At 39.3% G+C, this 19,974-nt stretch overlaps 1 protein-coding gene across 1 annotated transcript in view; it reads left to right on the top strand.

Moving 5' to 3' along the window:
* CUBN (cubilin) overlaps positions 1-19,974 on the top strand; it is a 144,306-nt gene that overhangs the window by 28,722 nt on the left and 95,610 nt on the right. The window contains exons 23-27 of the mRNA XM_066562336.1: positions 6,243-6,429; positions 9,996-10,156; positions 10,681-10,862; positions 11,536-11,692; positions 14,209-14,396. Coding sequence (XP_066418433.1) covers positions 6,243-6,429; positions 9,996-10,156; positions 10,681-10,862; positions 11,536-11,692; positions 14,209-14,396 — 875 coding nt within the window. The remainder of the gene's footprint in view (positions 1-6,242; positions 6,430-9,995; positions 10,157-10,680; positions 10,863-11,535; positions 11,693-14,208; positions 14,397-19,974) is intronic.

The raw sequence follows: 19,974 nt of genomic DNA on the forward strand, positions 1-19,974 counted from the left end.
CCACCACCATGTGATTGGCTTTTCTCACTTTTCATCCAAAGCACTGCAATATGTGTCATGTGGAGTTCCAACTGCATCAATGTTTTCAATGTTTTCAAACAATGCTTTAAAAATGCACATCTGCCGTCTCTTCAATGCTTTTAACAACTATATAATATGTTTATATGAAATGAGTGTTATGTAGTATCTTAATCCAAATTCTGTATAACACCTAGAATTTTATTTTCTTATAATGAACACAAATATCTTTGCTACTCTCCAGACAATCTGCACTAATTCTCAATTTATTCTCACTCTTGGAACAATCACTAGAATAAACACTTTTTATTTCAGCCACTACAGCTGGTATAAATATGGCAAAGTGGGAGATAGCTGCTGAAACTGAGAGTAAATAAACTTACAGAGAGGCTGAAACTATGATTTTTTTTTTTTACAAAGATTTGTTTCCTTTGGTCCAGTACAAGTATAGCAGTACCATAAAGTTTTCATAAATACCAGAGAGCTAAAATTCATTTTTATTAAGAGTAAAGTGTTTTGAAATTTCTGTGGCCTGAGAGAAGGCAAACACATATGAGCGTGTGGATTTTGCTGTGAGAAGCAACTCCTCACTTCCCTGCAAACATATAAAGTTTAGTGTTCCCACTGTGAGATGTTTAGGTCTGATCTTCATCTCATGTATATCCAGTTACACTAAAGTAGCAAATTGCTAAGCATAATAATGTCTGAGAAATATACTAAAACTATGATTTTTTTCTTTACATCTGCTGCGAATTTGGATTTTTTTTCTGCTGAAGAAAATATGGTTCTAATAATGTTTCTTGTGCAATAAGAATTCTTCATATTTTTCAGTTGTGTTTTCTTAGCCAGCTAGAGCATAACCAGTATCAGAACTTGTCAAAGATGTTCTGGTTCATATTACACATTTCAATAGTCTTTTGCCTGGAGTTATTTCAGAGAGAATGAGCTATTGAAAACATGGACAAGATTGTCTCTCTTCCCCCTGCCAAATAAATTTGAGTTAAAAAAAGAAGGATATGTAGGAGTGATTTCTTTTAAATGCAAAATTTAATTATTTTCTTCTCCATGCATCTTGGTAAACAATATTTTTGTTAGCGTGGCTTATCTGTGATATATTAAATACTTGAAAAGGAGCCTGAAAAGAATAAAAGGCAAAGCTATATTTCCTGTCAAAAAAAAAAAAAATTGAATGGCACAAGATGCAGCCATTGCCCATAAAGTGCAAACAATTGTTTTAGCAGTCTGCCAGCCAGTAGCTGTGAATAGCTCATGTAGCAGCAATACAGATGGAAATCCTTCAGTCAGAGAAGCCCTCATTGTACTCATTTTAAAATGGGTATCACCCACTTCAACTAGAGCTACTCTTAGTTCTTTGCCATCCTTCTGTCATTTAAAAGGGAAGGTCACATGGAATGCAAGGTAATATTTTGATTTGTTTCAAAGAGTCCAGCTCTCAACTACCGAATAGATGAATGTCACAAAAGCCGTGTAAGTGTTATGGTAGATTTTAGGGGTTTCTTCTACCAGTTTTGGCTGACCACATCACAAATAACCCATATAAAAATATAAAAAAATCTTTGAAAGACTTTAGTCCTTCCTGGAACTTTTGCGCAGGGTCTTGATAGACACAGGCCACAGTTTTCCCATAGGATTAGTAGTGAAGTCAGTGCTATTATTTTTTCCCCCCTGAAACTTCTTCACAAATAAGTGGAAATTCATCTGTTTTACTTTGAATTGGGGTTTTGGCAGTGTGTTTGGTTGGTTTGTTAGTTGGTTTTCGGTTTGTTTGGGGTTTTTAAAATTTGTTTATTTCCTTAGAGATGCTTCATTTCAGTCTTTTTGCTGGGAAAAGTTAACCATAATAAGATTTTTAGCAGATTGCCTTCCTGGTATATTTTTTGTTCCTGGTCTTTCTCTGGCTTTCGTGAAAGATAATTCTCCTCATTATCATCCTGAATTGTGAATAGTATTTATCAGTATATGTAATCTAGTTTTAAAACGCTTCATTGTGGATTATATGTTACTTACAATGACTATTTGGAGTTTGAGAAGGATGAGGAAAGAGAAAAACATCTGTGAATCCATGAACTTAAAAGTGTTCCTGAAAGTATAGTATGGATTTGTGTGTCTTCTCCCTTGATAGCTGAGTACAAGTTGAGGTCTTCATTCCCCTCTTCCTGACTGAACCCAGTAATTGTTAGGAGTGTGATGCCTGGCTCTGGTTTTCAGCTGAATGAGCAATGATGAGAATGGAAAGTAATGTCTGACAAAGGGGGGTCTGGAGAGATGTGCAGAGGATGGTTGAATAAGGTTGACCTAAGCCAGAAAATAAAGCTAATGTCCTATATGTGTCTTGGGCATCTGCTCAGCTCACCCCAAGTCTCAGGAAAAAGGCTCAACTGGCTGGCACCTGTCAACTTTTTTAGGCTGCTGTAACTTGGCAGTGTTTGATCAGGGTGTTAGTCTGCCTATAAAAGCCAAAATATGTCAGTAGAACTCCACAGTGTTTAGGTGTAAAGCAGCAGAAGGCAGACAGAGATTCTATTTGAACCATCATACCCAGTATTCTGAGGGAGTTTGGGTCTAACATGTTACAAAAGACCTTTGTGTGCCTGCTAGGTAAAAATCCACTCCTCCCTTCCCTGCATCTGCCAGCAGCAGTAACAGAAGGCCCTGAAATGCAGATGTGCTTTCACATTGCCTGTGGAGAGGCATATACTTCATGTGATAGTTTCTTCTTTTTTTTTTTTTCCTAATCATGCATGGTACTACATGAAGAGTGAATATTTAGGGATCTCAGTTTTCCTTTGGTACAGTGAGATTGAAAGAAAAATCCCATGTTACTTACTGCACTATTGCTTGATTTTTGATTAATTAGGATTGTGGCAACTGATTGGTATCTCTTTAGGGGAAAAAACCTGGATATAATTTTCTACATTATGCATGATTGCACAAATGAGTAGTACAAAAGCTGGCATTTTTCTCTGCTATTGGCTATTACAGTGGGGTACTGCCATTTATGGCATTTTTTCCAGAAAAGCTAACATATTCAATACTAAAATCAGAAGGCAGATTGAATAGCTTTCAAAACCTCACACACTGGGCAAAGCAAGATGTGTGATTGTCCTCAACAATTGCCTCCTGTTTTTCATGAGCTGTAATAAGTGTCTTCCAACTAAACTGAATTCATGGTTTTTTCCAGACATATAATAATCACATATACTATTAGACTGCATTCTAAACTTTGGCAAGGAGTCAAAGTACTTTCTTTTCCTGCTAACCTTGCTAAGTTTTCACAGAAAGGTCTGTTATTGCCCAAGCACACCCCCAAATGTTAGTGAAGTGAGTGCTAAAGGGGAATTCCAGCTCTCCTGCTGAAAGTAGAACACCATGAATTAATCCAGTTACCAGAAAAGAGTTGGCTGTCAGAAAACATGGGTTCATCTAAGCTTTTCTAAATCCTCATAGCAGCCAGCATATCCCATCTATACTTGGATTTATTTCACTGTAGCCAGAAGTCTAACATTTATAAGGCAGTCACTGTTCCATCTTCTGTATTTATTATCCCTTAGCTCATAAAGAAGATTGTTAAGTGAAATATAAAGCAGTGCAGAGCATCCAGTTTAGAACAGCACACTTGGGATATGAGTTTCTGTCTGGGTTCCTCCCAGGAAGAAAAACTTTGATGAGGGAGGGAACCTGGACAATTCTGTGGAAATTATTATAAGGGCTGATAAAAAAAGGCTTCTGTAGTGCTAATTTTACTGTAAGGGTTCTTATCTAGTACATCAGTTTTAATATTCTACAGGTTGAAAGCTGGTAGTCTCAGTCTCTGAGAGAGTTAGTAATGGCAGTACTGCAAGAGCTCTAATCATCAAGTATACACATTTCAGACATCTATCCCTCCAAAAGCAGGAGGAAATAATTAGTTAAAAATAAGTAACCTAATAAATATACACACTTTTTTCCTTTTAATGTTTTTTACTGCTTTTTCTCTAGTGGTCTGTTAGAAAAACTTGGGTCACATTTCTAAGTCAGATTTCTAACCCAGCATCCTCAAGAAAACATATGACTTGAGGATCTGGGGTTTGATGATAAGCCCTACATATGACAAAACACCATGGGAGCTGGCAGCACAGCCAACAATCCATTAGAAGGGTTTACAAAGCAGCACAAAGCTCTTGTGGTGACCAGGACTAAGCTGTTTGTTATGTGCATACATTAAAACATAGCAGTGATGGAACACATAAATGGCTCAAATTCTAAATAAAGACTTTCATAGATAATGATTTTAGGTAAACTAGTGCATGAAACCTTTTTGATTTGTCAATACCAAGCCAATGGCAGAAAATTATTGACCTTTTTCTGTGTCCTGTTTCTCTGTTCTCCCCATAATGAATTAGGAACAGGAGTCTGGGAGCTAGCTTTGGGAGTATTTATCCCACAGAAAATGTTTGGAACAGAGGCCTTCCAGGTGACCCAGAATGCAAAAAATAAATAAAAAAAAACCACTTTAAAAAATGCACAATTAAAAGCAAAAGTGTTTTAGTAGTTAGAATGGCTTTGAACAGACATGGAAATGACCTACCTTAGACATGAAGGGCCTAAAGTGTAGCTCCATCCCTTCCCCCTAAATTGTTATGCAATTAAAGAGTTAAGCATAGACATTGCTACACTGCAGCTGTGCTAGAAAGCAGATGTCAGAGATCTGTGGCAACCAGGTTAAATGATTATTTTGCTTGCTCTCTCAGTTCTATTTATAATTAGTCTAAACCTGCCTAATTGGTAGGAACTATTTAATTTCTTACATTTGCAACCTCTAGGACCTGAAATGGGGAAATGGAGGACCAGAATGCTTCCCCAGGCTCATCAAATCCAGTCCACAAATTTGTGTCACCCCCCCTTTTTTATCCCCATGTCCTTTTTTTTTTTTTTTAGCTAAAAGCTACATAATGTGGACTCCTCCTTAAATTAATCAAACTGTATCTTAAGAACCAGTGGAATGTTTCCTCCTTTCTGAATCTGTTATGCTGATAGGATCATTGCTCTAGAAACTCACTTCCTAATAAAAATTCTTCCTAATTTCCATGTATTTGTATTCATGGACATTTTTTAACTTCTGAATTTGTCCTGTCATTGAGAATGTGTTCTACTTTTCCTTTCTGTACTTGCTAAGCCAAACAAGTGAAGCTCTTCTTGTGTCACTTGCCTACTAATCTACTAATTTCCTGCTATCTCCACAATCTCTGTCTTACTTGTTCCCATTTGATTTTCAGAACCTCAGGGCCCATGGTTATCCACATTTTCCCAGGTGACATGTCACCATTGCCTTATGCAGTGGCATCAGGATTTCCTGTTTTGCCTGAAAACACCTGGCACAGTTCACATTTCCTCTTGCCCTTTTTGCAGCCATATCACAAAATTTACTCATTGATTGTGATCAACTAATAGACAGCAAATCTTCTTTCCAAATAAAGTTCCATACTATTTTGTAGCAAATATTTTAATTCCTAGGCTTTGAAAGAGCTTATTTTTAATTATTGCTTAGATTCTACCTCAGCATTATTCACACTATTTTCTTCTTCCCAGCTTATACATTGCTCACAAAAAAAAAAAAAAAAAAAAAAAAAAAAATTTAAAAATAAGACCTTAAGTAAGACTCTTGTATCCTCAAATTCTAAGGATTATACCACTTTCTAACTTATTGTCAGTTATAGCCCAGAAAATGGGAAAAGAAATTTAGATATACAATCCCCTCTAACAGGTTTGACCATAGGGAATGCTTGAAAATAAATGTAGGTTCTCCTCATTCTCCTCATAGCTAGAAACTGTATTTACTTTCCATCACCACTGATTCTCAGAAATTCAGGAATCCTACCTTTCATTTTCAGCAAGACATCCCTTTCAGTTTCCATTCTCTGCTTACTTGGGCTTTAGGACAAAGCCATCTAGGCAGGTGAAACTGCTTTTATGTTGCCTATTTATTACAGACAGTGTTCTGGTAAAAACTGAACAAATCAACTCAAATGTAAGAAATCCCATGAAACAGCTGGATCCTGGTTTTAGTTTATACTGTTGACATTCAGCAGTGAGATGTGTCCAGGAAGAGTTATAATGCACAGGAACACAGGATGTTTGCTCCTCTGCCTGTTGAAAATAGAAATTTCCTGTTAATTTAGCAGACATATGACATTAATTTATCTTTGTTTCTTTTCTTTTTAAAGTTTGCTCGCACAACTACACAGCTGACACTGGTGTGCTGACATCTCCCAACTACCCCAACAACTACCCAGTCCGCACGGAGTGCACCTACACCATCGCCGTGGGGATCAACAGGCGCATCGCGCTCAGCTTCACCAACTTCACCCTGGAGGGCAACAAACGCTGCACAGAGGATTATGTAGAAATCAGGCAAGGCTCATCATTTCCCTTGTCCTGGGTACTGGTTTGTGTGTTGTCCAAACCCACTTAAGCATGTTCAGAATCTTTATTCTTAACTGTACATCCTGCTGTCAATGTGGGAAATGGACTTACCAGAGAGCTTTAAAGGTGACCTTTTCCTGCTCTGTTATCAGCTTTCCCACTTGATAAATTCCAGTTCTGAGAGCAAGTGGAGTGTGTGGACTATGTTCCCATGCACTGCATTTGGGTTGTTTTCCTTAGTGCAGAAACAAGGAGTTTTATTGTCTGTTTTGTGACATATTCTCCATGATATTTGTAAAGCCGTGGTAGTCAGGAGAAGTTCCAGGTGACTGGAAGAGGAGAAACCCATTCTTAAAAAGGGTAGAATAGAGGATCCTGAGAACAATTGACCTGTCTGCCTCACCTCTGTGCCTGGGAATATAATGGAACAGATCCTCCTAGAAGCTCTGCTAAGGCACATGGAAGACAAGGAGGTGGCTGTGGACAGCCAGCACGACTTCACCAAGGGCATTCTTGACCAACCCAGTGGCCTCCTGTGATGGAATGACTGCATCAGTGGATGAATAAGCAGCAACAGATGTCATCTGTGCAGACTTCTGTAAAGCCTTTGACACAGTCCCCCACACATTCTTCTCACTAAATTGGAGAGAGATAGATTGGATGGGTGGATGGTTTGGAAGATGAAGAGTTGATTGGATTGTCACATCCAGAGGGCACATATGAGATTTCTGGCAAGTGATCCCTCAGAGGTCTATTATGGGATCAGAGTTATTTAATATCTTCATTAATGACATAGACAGTGGGATCAAGTCAGATGACATAAGCTGAGTGGTGCAGCTGACACACCTGAAGGACAGGATGCCATCCAGAGGGACCTAGATAAGCTTGACCAGTTGGCCCATGTGAACCTCATGAGCTTCAACAAGGCCAAGTACAAGGTCCTGCTCCTGGTTTGGAGCAACTCTCAGTATCAATACAGGCTGGGGAGTGAACAGATCAAGAGCAGCCCAGGGGAGAAGTACTTGGGGGTGCAGGTGGATGAAAATCAGACAGGATCTGGCAATGTGTCCTTGCAGCCCAGAAAGCCAACTGTATCCTAGGCTGCATCAAAAGCAGCATGGACAGCAAGCCAAAGGAGGTGATTCTGCCCCTCTGCTCTGCCCTGGTGAGAGAAACCCCACCTGGAATGCTGCATCCATCTCTGGGGCCACCAGCATAAGGACACAGGTCTTAAAGCAAGTTCAAAGGAGGACCATGAGGACAATCAGAGGGCTGGAGCACTCTCATATGAAGACAGGCTGAATTTGGATTATTCAGAAGAAACTTTTTAGAATGAGGGTAGTAAGGCACTGGAACAGGTTGCCCACAGAAGTAGCTAATGCCCTATCCTTGGAAATGTTCAAGGTCAGGCTGGACAAGGCTCTGAGCAACCTCATCTATTTGAAAATGTCCCTCTTCCTTTCAGAGTTGGGTGGCATAGATGACCCTTAATGCCCCTTCCAACTCAAACTATTGTATATTCTATATTCTATATCCTGTATTCTATATTCTATATTCTGTTTTATGTTTATAGTCTTTAGATAGTAGCTACTCTAGGAGGTAACAAGAAGAGCATATAAATAATCTGCTATATTTTTCTATACTGGCATCACCATTAAACTTAGGATACTAACCTAGTGATTTCTAGGAAATTTTGCAGGACAGGGACAAGTAGAAGAAAGGACTATTTGCAGGAAGGTTACCTGCTCACAGTTCAGCAGCACCAAGTGCATATCCTTTCTGCTGTGTGGCTGCAGATGGATTTGCAGTTTGCAGTGTTGGTGCACCCATTCCTGTCCTCATGAGCCAGCTCTCTGGGTGAACCATATCTGAGGAGTGCAGTGTGTTTTTTCAGTCTGAGCATGCTAAGAGTTTCCATTACCTCACTGAGCACCATGATAAAGCTCATCCGGAATGTTATACCAGATATTCTGTATGGGTTATTCCTTCCTAAATAGTATCTTCTTTTAAAAAACCAAACAAAAATCTGCTTGCTGAAGTTGAAGTATTGAGATTCTGAATTCCACCTGAATTAGCTGGGTTTTTTCAGCTGTACATACAAACTGGAGAAAGTTATGAAAACCTGAAAAGCTTTCTCAGTATTTTCTAAGTGAAGCATTTATTTTTTTTTCTTTTTAGAAAAACAATCTGAGATTTAATTCAATCTAACTTTATTTTTTAACAATTAACACTTTAATTTGGGGTGACCCAAAAGTAATTTTTTTTCCACTTTTTCACCTTAGGAACTGAAAACATTTTTTATAGCATAAATCTAACTTAGTTTTCACTGTGAAGAGTTCAGCAGCATTAAACAGCTTCTAAGATATGGGCAGAACATTCTAAGTGCAACTCAGCACATTGCTACTGCCATAAGTGGATTTTTAGAATGCCTCTTCAAAGGCATTCTAATACTTTACATACTGATACTGTTAAATGGGGTGGCTACACAAGTCTTAGGTGAAGTGCCACTCTCATTTCTTGTCCTGAGGTGTCCTCTGATAAACTGCATTCAGTCAACTAAGAAAATTGTTCATCTGACCACAGCTGCAGAGGCCAAGATGCAAGTGAGGTGCCAGTGTAATGAGATGCAAGTGTTCTGGCACATTTCTCCAACTGCCAGCAACATGAGACAGCAGCAAGCAGTTTAAGCTAGGAGGATGACAAGAAAACAGAGTGGCAAAGGCTAAGTAGAAATTTTTCTCAAAAGCAGCTGTAAACCTGTGAATATGCAATTGAAGGTCTTACTGTCCACTTAAAAAGCATCATAGGAAGATCACACCATATATAGGTATAAATTATCTGTCATTGTCCTACTGGCCTGTAGGTTGATTGTAGTATGAAAGTACTTAAAGAAAAGGTAAGGAAGCAATTGATAAGCAGGTTGTCACCCTCTTTTTTATTCCCAGGAGGCAAACCAGAACATTAGCTGTGAATCCTGATTACAGAATGAAAAAAATGTTACTGGAAATATTACTTAATTTAAAAACAGGAATATAAGTGGCTTTAGAACCAATTCTGAAGACTAAGAAAATATTTCAAAACATGCATCACATCAGTGAAATTAATTCAGGAATGAATTCCCATTTGTATGGTGGCAAATAAAAACATGCTTCAAACATGTTTTTTTTTTAAATAAGTCAGCTCATCTAGGTTTGCACCAGGCTAAAGTGTGAGGAATGAGGAAATTATTACTTCAAATTTAAAGATTACCTTTGGTTGCCCCAGTGATTGTCACCTTGTAGAATATAGGGAATATAGTCTACCTGAGACACTTCTCAAGCTTGCCATTGTGTTGACACACTCAGGCTGCTGAGATGAGAGAGTGACATGCCCAGCAATGGTAGGGCTTGTTACTGCAAGCAGCAAGACTCAGTATTTGGTAGCAATATTTCTGTTGAAGATGAAGAGCCAGGATCATCTTTCCCAGGCCTGAAAGAATCACAAGATTTTTGATTTGCTAGCATTTCTCATGATGTCTCTCTTTGACCAAAGGTTTTTCTTCTCTACCATTCTAGAGATGGAGGCTATGAAACTTCTCCTCCTCTTGGAAAATTCTGTGGTACAGACCTGCCTCCTGTAATAATCTCTCATGGTAACAAGCTGTGGATAAAGTTTGTAAGTGACATATTTGGCACAAGAAGTGGATTTTCAGCAGAGTGGGATGGTACCTCAGCAGGTAAAATGATTGCATCAAGTATAGAACTATTTTACACATCTTATTTTTCATCTTTACTTTGTATTTAATTTCTCACCTTTTCCCCCTCAATTTTTCTGCTTCCAATATTCTAAAGTCTGTCTGCTAATTATATAGTGACATATATGCATGTTGTTAAGAACAAAGATATTTCTTAATCCTTAGGCTTTCTTTTTTACCTCAGAAAAGAGCACACTATTCCCAAGATATAAAGTAGCTTCAACTTCCTCTTATGTTTAGGAAAGCAGTAATTAAGAATATAATAAAGAGGTTTCTAATTTCTAATACTTCTAATATCAGAAGCACTCTTCAAGTTAGTTAATATTTCTATTTGCTACGGGCTGTCTTCTGCTTACAACAATGATGGCTGGATGCAGATTTTTGGGGCATTACTGAAGAAGTTCGGGGCATGTGAAGGAGGTCACCAGTGAGAATCACACACTCCAGGTTTAATTTTCCCCTCTTCTAGTTGTTAAATGTTGCTTTGCTTTCTCTGCTATTTTCAGGTTGTGGTGGGACTTTTACAACATCTTCTGGCATCCTCATGTCTCCCAACTACCCTATGCCATATTACCAAAATTCAGAGTGCTACTGGCTGCTCAAAGGAAGCCGAGGAAGCCCATTTGAGATCCAGTTTGAGCAGTTCCACCTGGAGCATCACCAGAAGTGCAGCTTTGATTACCTTGCGGTAGGTGCCCTGGGGCATTCTGCTCCACAGGAGGCAGATGAGGGTGCTGAGTACAAAGGCAGGAAAAACACAGGGCCTTGGCTTTCAAATGGTCCTAAGTGACCAGACTCAGAATAGGAAAGCTCCCTGTTGATGTGCTCCCTTCATCTCACGGAGCCATGAGAGGCAAGGCAGCAGTGTCTGTGTAGATGCTGGTAAGAAAAGCATTTATGTCTAGATAGAAAGAATTTGATAGATAGAAATAAGAATCTGTCTATATCTTTGAAATTTTCTGTGTTTTGAACCAAGGCCTTAGCATGATTTCTTAGTAAATTATGGGGAACAAAGCAAAATGCTGTCAATAACCATATTGTTAATACCAAATTTAATATCTGAATTGTTCCATAAATTATTTGAATATTTCAAATGAAATTGAAATGGAGTGCTGTGTTCCCCTCTTGGTGACTAAGCCCCTAAAAACCCACTAGTATTCAGTTACTGGCTTCCTGTTTTTGCTTGTTTCTGAAATGCCTGCCAGGCTTCCTCTGAGCAGAAATGGAATTTAACCTCTTGTATACCCAGCAACATTTCCCTAAGCAGACATTTGTCAGGGGCAAATTAATCAGACTTGTAATGTCATCAGCTTTATTATCTTTTCATTTTTCTTTTTTGTTTTTGTTTTAATTTTTTTTAGATATATGATGGCAACAGCAGCAATGCTAAACCACTAGGTAAATTTTGTGGGGATCAGATACCACAAACCATCCATTCCAGTGGAGACAGTGTGTACATAAAACTAAGGACAGACAACAGTCTGCAAGGTGGAGGTTTCTTAGCCAAATACAAACAGGGTAAGTAAAGGAAGAGGAGATGTTTCTACAGCTCATGTTGTCTGTGAAGCTGCTTGCAGCCCATGATCTTACGTATTTATCAGCACAGTAAAATCTGTAGAGCATACCAATGACCCAGATTTTCTATTCTGGTACAGTTACAGAACACAGAGACCTAAAAATTATCTGCCCATCTACCTGTGAAGGAGATTATCTCCTCCTCAGGAGAAAGCTAGTAAGGTGGCTCTGTTTCTATTACCTGCACCAGTGGCATATGCCGCTCCAGGTTTACTCAGAATAACAAATGCTGGAAGGCCGTAACAGGGTAGATTTGATAGTTTTTGCTCTTCTGCTCCTTCAGGCTCCTGAATTTTTAAAAGAGAAGGCAGATACAGCAAGATTATCTGATCTTAGAGCTGCTTTTGAGAAAGATTAACAAAGGATAATTGAGTTTCTGTCAGCCAGACTGCCTCATTGTGGGTGCTTGGGATAATTTAGCCTATCGGGAACATTTTAAAAAGCTTAATTTTTAATATCTTGTGGTAAGGGTAATACTTTTCTTGCAAACATATTTTTGTAAAACAGTACTACCCCAGAAATATCAGAATAATAGCATGTGGAGAAAAATACAAGAAGACACATGACAAAGTTATTTTATTCCCAGTCATAATCTGAATACAGTCCTGGTGTTTACTTTTCTCTTTATACACTTTATATTTTTTTAACAGTTAAATGCATATTGGAAAATATGTAATTTCATCACATACAAAGTGATTTGCAAGCATCTTTGTGTCCTCTAAATATGATATACCCAAGTGACAAGGACTGTTGTAAGTTTATAAGATGTGAAGTTTTCCTGGGTTTGGACAATAGTAAATGGATTACAAAAAACCAGAGCTATTCATCCACACATGACACATGCAGTAATTAGGAGAGGGAGGAAACCTTGGCTCCCTCATTCCTTACAGATATCACTACCATGTACTTTTTACAGACTGCAATGTCAAGAGGATATATTAGAAAAGATTCCCCCTGCCTTTCATTAATTAAACAGAAAGAGCACTTTCAAAGCACTCAGATGTAGAACCTGAGCTATCAGATAATGTGATTTACATTCATATTTAATTCCTGAAGATGCATCAGAGAAAGCTTTTAATGGCTTGCCCAAAAGCTAAAATTATGTAGGCAGTATGTTGTAAAATAAGGATGCTCAGATACCAGATACATTTACATGTACATGAAAGAGATGCAATGATTAATTGGAAAATGTTGCAAAGGAAAACATGGTATCAAGTTACCATTCAAAGGCACCTCTGTGCCTGATATGTTTCTAATAAAATCCCTTTGGCAGGGGGTAGCAGATTTTACCTGTCTTGCATTCTTCAAAACCCATTTTGTGCTCTTTGTCCTGCCCTTTCAAAAAGTCATAAGCTTCAGAGTAGCTCTGCAGTCAAGCTCCACACCACTCCACCTGACCCTGACCCTGACCCTGCAGCTGTATCCCAAGCATTTTGAAATACTGAAAACACAGACCTTTAAATCCTTTGGACAGAATAAAAAAATGTGCAGGAGGTGGGTGTACTGTCTGTGGTGACAGACAATAGAGCAGTCATGCAAGTGAATCTCAGCTATTTCTGCTGTTCAAACTCTGCAGATTTGCTGCACAAACCAAGCAGCCTGGTCTGCTCCCTGCCTCCTGCCCACTCCCCTGGGCATTAATTACACTGCTCTGCTCCCAGTACACATTCTGTGCTCTCTCCAGACAAGGGATTGCCCACACTGATATTTTTTGTCTTTAGGGAAAGGTGGATACAGCAAAATGAGACTCACTGACCTAATACCATAATTGTATTTTTTTCTCTATCTAGTTTAGTTTATTTTTATTTTCTCTGCACTTCAAGGAAAGCTCTTATTATTCCAGGTGAGTGTCCAGTTCTTATGCTAGGATGCTATTGAATGTCTCACAAGGAAAATTATGTCTCCTTTTTAAAAAAATCCATTATCACATTCTCTTCCTGGGGCTAGAAAGCCCAATAATAGAAGTGTACTTTCCATTAGTTGTTTTAGCCAGTGATCATAATTTTTCCTAATCAGCAGAAATAAATCACTTTTATCTATTTGTCAATATTTGTTGAGCACCTCCCCAATTTTTTTCAAATGACAGGGTACATTTCTACAATTAGTTAAAAAAAAAAAAAAAGAAAGAAAATGTGTTTCATGAATACCCATGTATTTAGACTTAAAGAAGACTGCCCAAAAATATGTATGTTCAAAAATATATACTGATGGGTCTGCAACTGTCAGAAAAGAAGGTCATAATAATGCTGATAGATGCAAGTTGGAATAGCTAGAGTTTTGGTTGAAACATACAGACTATGTTGTTCAAGAGGTCACCATTCTCTTTCTGCATGGCTCCTCTAATCTGAAAAAAATATTTCTCACCTTGTAATGCTATGAGTAACTTCAACTAGTAATTTTTGAGATACTGGATTAATAACACTGAACAAAAATGATTTATAATCACTTTTTTTTCACAGTTTGCCATGCAGTCCTGACTGTTAATCGTAGCCATGGCATATTGGAAAGCTTAAATTATCCAAATAATTACCCATTAAATGAGCACTGCAAGTGGACTATCCAAGCCACCAAGGGCAACACTCTCAACTACAGCTTCACAGCCTTTGATGTAGAAGATGGATCTGACTGTGACCGTGACTTTGTGAAGGTATGTGCCCAGATTCTAGAAACAAGAAAAATCAAGTCTTTAACAAAAAAGAAAAAATAATAAGATTGCAGAAGAGCAAGGGGAATCTATCTTAATTTATAATTTATCTTATCTAAATTTAACCATTAAAGCTCAAGTGTTAAATCCAGATTATTTAACCCTGTTTCCTCAGTGATCAGTAGGGAGTGAAGCATTGCTGCCTCAAGGCAGGTGTGAGCCTCTGAGAGGAGAATCACTCTGCAGGTGCCCAGGCTGCTACAGTCTAACTTCCACCTTAGGTTGGATGCACTGGCTTTTATGGGCAAAGGGAGATGTTGTGATTCCAGCTTCATGCAAAGAAGGGGGAATCCTGAGATTAGCAAATGGGTAGCAAAAAGGCAGTGAGCTCAATTATTTTCCTCTTGTTTTTATCTGAGAAGGAATGAGGAATATTCAAAAACTGATAAATGTGTACATTTTTACAGGGAGAGTTCCCTTGTCTCTTGTTTATACTTTACATAATTCATCTGCATCTTTAAAGGGACTAAAAGAAAATGAATGCACCACAAACAAAATGTGACATTTTTAGGCAAATGAAACCATAGAGTCAATCTAAAACCAAGTAGCCTTTATTTTAATTTCCTCAAAAAAAAAAAAAAATTCAAGGAAAAGAAAAGTTTTCTCAAAATTTTCTAGGAAAACTGAAAAGTTACTTCCTCTAAATTTTGTACTTAGTACTGTAGGATATAAAAGGTAGGCATGATCACTCTATACTGTGGATGATAATCTCCTGCCTACAATTTTGCTGTTTTGCTGGACTAATTCATCCTTCAGATCTCACCCTTGTACAGGATGCCAGCATCCAGCCCCTGTGCTCTACTTAGGGTTTTGCACAAGAGGAACTGAAATTTAGAGAAATCTTAGAGAAGACTGCTTACAGGCAGGGAGAGGACTATGGAATAGTACCTGTATTTCTGGGGATATTTACACCCAGGTATTGCAGAAGGTTCAGCAACAGACTGGTTGATGGCCTAATCTGCTCCTTGTAGATGTCCTCCCTCACTCCCTCAGCCTCGTTACTATGGCAGCTTTCCCAGCTCAGAATTGGTAGTAAATTGACAAAAGTGATGTTCTTCCAGCTTTCTGCTCTTTGTGGCCAGGAATGGAAAGAAAGAATAGACATGTGAAGAAAATAAACAAGGGAGCACTGTATTGAGAACTAACCATTAAGCCCTGGTTTGTTTTTGTGAGGAGGCTGAAAAAGAAACATTGGAGCCAAGTGGAGAGGCCAGTGTTAGTCTCAAGATGCCTAAAGCCTTGACCCATGGAAAGCAGGAGCCCTGCACACAGTAGCCAGCCTGTGAGGAGCAAGAAACTTGCCAGATTCACTATTGTAGACATAAGTCAAGGGTGGAGGAATAGTGCCAGGGGCAAGGATCTGATCCAAGGCACTTAAAAGAACAGAAAGAAACATATTGGAGAGAATGAGGAGACAGAAGCACTCTTTGCTTAACAATTTTTCAGTGCTTTCAGTCAAAGAAAATACAGGCTGAAAGAGGTATAAAAAAGAGAAAACAAGGGGAAAATAAAGTCATGGAAGTGTGTTAAGGAGGCTTTTATTCACAATTCATGTAATGTTACTTACAAATCTTTCTCCAAATGCCATTAAGAAATACCCCTTGGAAAAGATGTCCTCATTTGGTTGTTGCATGCTGCACAAATATGTGCCATAGTGTAAAAAGAGAAGGAGGTTGAACCAGCCGGGGAATTCAATGGTGTTTGCTCCCACCCTGCCTCTTGTGAAAGGGGAGGAATTGGCAAGGCTGGGAATGTGCTGTGGTGTAGGGGAAAGGGGGAATCATCTGCAACAAGCATGCAGTTCACTTTTGAACCAGGCTGCAGATATTTGGGACTTTTCTGTTTGAAATCCTTATGGAGGCTGACACTGCTGCAAATAGGAAAAAAAAAGGATAATTAAAAGAAACCTCATAGCCATTCAGCTAAAAGGAATTACTTTTCTGCCACATATCAGTTTTGAGATTCCTTTATTTCAGTGAGGTCTAAGAGGGGAAAGATCTAATGATCTCACTGGGTATAATAGAGACATAAACTGTTCACTGCAGTCTAAGTAGGTGATGCAGGGACCATACACCAGAGTCCCTCACCGTTTTCTTGGAAGAAATAGGAACCTGCTGCTCAGACACTTTCCATGTAGCTATGCTCATGAACCAGGGTGGCCATGGGTGCTGATCAAGTGCTCTTTTCCCTGGGAGCTTTTAAGGGTCCCTTCCCCCATCTTGTTTTGGGTTTGTGGCAGCAGCTCTCCCACCTCAGGCACTTACCTGAGCAGACAGCAACACTCTCTTTGTCTTCTTAGCTCTGTGGCAGCTCTGACAGTAGCAGCAAGCTGCTCCATGGTAACAATATCTGCTCCTGCTTGCTGGGAGGCTGGGGACAGGAAGGACAAGAGTTAGCTGTTAGGGTGGATTAGCTGATCTCACAGCTGTAGTGGCAGAAGGAGTGGTATATGATGCAAGGACAAGACAAAATGTTGCAGAGGTGTTATGGCAGAAACATGACCTGCCTTAGCAAACTACAGTCAAGAAATGGCAGTTGCAAAAAACCCCAGAAGTAGTAAAGCAGTTTTTAAAAGTTAGTGTGAGAAACAGATTTATGGACATGTGGACATATTTTTATAGTCTCAAACTAAAGCTCTAATTTTTTTTGAAATCTTGCTGAATTCTGAAGAGGAAAATTATGGTGCTTGGTGGGGTGGGGACAGCTAGACTGAGCAAGCTGTTTTCCTGAGTACTGCTGAACCTTGCTTGCTGAACAAAATGCTTTTGGTACCAGTCTTTATACTGGAAAAGGGCCTGTTCTTCAGCTTTGTGTTTAATTATGACTGAAACTCTGACCCAAACCCACATAAAAAGAGCATTTTGCCTCATGACTAAGTCAGATATACACAGTTAGCTATTTGCTCCCTGGCTTAATCCACATGTGAGTCAGAAGTTATATGTGTAATGTCAAAACCAAAAATTTCTACACATGGGTATTCCTAGTGATTTTCAGTTACCAAAGATATTATCATGCCATAGAGCAAATAACTGTTTCACATTTGGGGCAGGAAAAATATAGTCAGCTGGCCAGTGAGTACAAGTACAGTGCATGGTTCTTCCAGACTGAAATTCAGTCACATCTCTACAATGAGAAGTCAGCTGTGTATTGGATTACCTATTTCCTTTTCTCCTTTGATCATGGGAGGCTTCCTGTCAGCTGGGTCACCATTCCACCAGCTGACAGGGCTACTCATGATGAGCAGCATTTTCTTTCTGCAGGGAGCATTGGGTGACTCCAGCTTGGTCTGATCTGGGCAGGACCTGCATCTCCACCACTTTAGCATATACAAATATTTATACTTGTGTCAAGTAGGAAGGGAAAAACTCTGTTCTTCTGACTTTGGGGCAATTCTCTCCCTCTGTGTGTAGGTGCCAGAAACTGAGAAGGGGCAACGTGGGAGGGAAGCAAAACTGCATTTTTTTATGATGTCAGTCTCTAGGATGAATCTCATATGAGCACCTAGCCAGAAAATGAGCACTGTGCAGTGAGTGTTTCATGTCCTTTCAGAGGATGTTGGCTCATCACTAGTAATGCTCATAGGATGTGTGACATTTTGGAAGGAGTTTTGCAGTGAAGTTGCAAGAATATGAGATTAATAACTTCTGATAAAGACATGTACAGAAGTGACAATAATAAGATAGAGGACATATCAAATAGAAGAATGTTTACTGGTGATGCTACACTGGCTATAATTAGATTGGATGGTCTTTAACTTATATTGCTTGCTGTGCCTTGGCTAAATAACCTGACATTAGTCTTTCTAGAGGAGTCATGGGGTTGTAAGTAGTGAGATATTGCAGGCAATGACATAGAAATGTCATTCTTTCCTCTACATTCATCAGATTATTAGCTGAGCAAGCATATATTTAACTCCCCATCTTTAATGATAAATTACCTTCTTATTTGGTATGGCAGAACATAATCTCTGGGGAGGCAAACTAGGAAGAATATCATGGTTTTGCCCTGAAGATCAGAGTCCTGCTGTAGAACTGACATATACTCCTTCCTTATACAAGAAAAATATTATTTGAAAACCACTTATCATTCTGTCTTTCAGTGACAGTGTCCCTCTGTGCTCTTCTGCTGAGAAAGTACAACTGTCCCTTGATGTCCAGTCTGTTTAGCATCTGCTTTTATTAATTACAGGGATGTCATGGATTAGGAATGATCTTCTCCAATTTAGTACTCCCACAAAAACCATGCACTGCTCCCCTCTCCCCCTCCAACCAGAGGCACAAAAGGCAAAGATCAAGGTTGACATAAGAAAATTAACAGTATCAGCAATAAGATTAATGACAGAGGGTATAGGAAAAGAAATTAGTCATACAGGCAAAAAAGACCCCAAACTGTAACAGACAATCCCAGACAGTTCCCTCTGCCAGGTTTTCTAGGCCAGAGGGAGCCTCTTCTTCCTGGCCCTGTCCCTTGCCCTGGCAATGAAATGATGGTACAGAACAATCCCTGGGTCCTGGCCATGCCCCCTCCCACCTACTGCAAAAAATTAACCCTGTCCTGGCCAGAACCAGGACAAGGGCAGACCTTGCCCAGCCTTTGCAAGATGCCAGCAGCCTGACAAACAGATAGCAAAATTGTGTCAGGCAGCAAGACAAATTTCAGAGCTCTCTGTGCAAGTTTCACCCCTTTAGTCTGTGTATCTACTGTCAGTGTTGGAATTATCATTGGGTTAATGCAAAAGAACATCCTGTGAGGGCAAACAACTGCCTGATAACAACAAATGCCTTTCTTCTGCTGCAAGCCAGGACAGAGGTCCACTTTGGAGCAGAGCACTGCCTTGCTTGCTTACTGTCAGTGTGCTTGAACAGCCCAGACTCTTTCAGCAACTGGGCTCACAGTGGTTAAATACCATTGCACGATTATATGAGGAATATTATTGAATGAATACAGTAATTAATATGGCATCTGCTCCTGAGAACTGTTTCATTTCCTTCTGGTGGTAGCAGGATATGTCTTTTTTTCCCTCCTTTTTTAAACTACAGTAGCATTCCAGGGATGTACCATAATATCCTTTTTCTCCATCTGGGAATACTGCATTAGGTAATTGTTGCTCACACTCATCTGGTCATGCTCTTTTTTATTAGCTTAACATAAAAATACTTTACCCTGTTTCTAGTTTTACTCCCTCTTGCAATTAGAAAATATGCTTAAACTATATTAGGAGATTACCATTATTGCATTTTATTTATGAGTGTGTCTTTCTAAAGTGCTGCAGGAATTCTTCAAGCACAGGGAATGGCTCTTCTTATGGCCATGCATTGATTTACAAAATGTCACTGGTAGTACATGTCCCTGGAGAAGCAGATGATGAATGAAATAAACCCACCCAGGTCCTGTACCCAGACATCAAATCACAGCCTGCTGGCCATGCCGCAGTGGAATCCATTAACATATTATCATGCAAGCTGGCAGCATAACAGCACATCCCTGAATTCCTTCAGGGGGTTATGGGCCTCCAGAAGAA

This window comes from Molothrus aeneus, chromosome 1 (genome assembly GCF_037042795.1).
Source record: "Molothrus aeneus isolate 106 chromosome 1, BPBGC_Maene_1.0, whole genome shotgun sequence".
NCBI lineage: Eukaryota > Metazoa > Chordata > Aves > Passeriformes > Icteridae > Molothrus > Molothrus aeneus.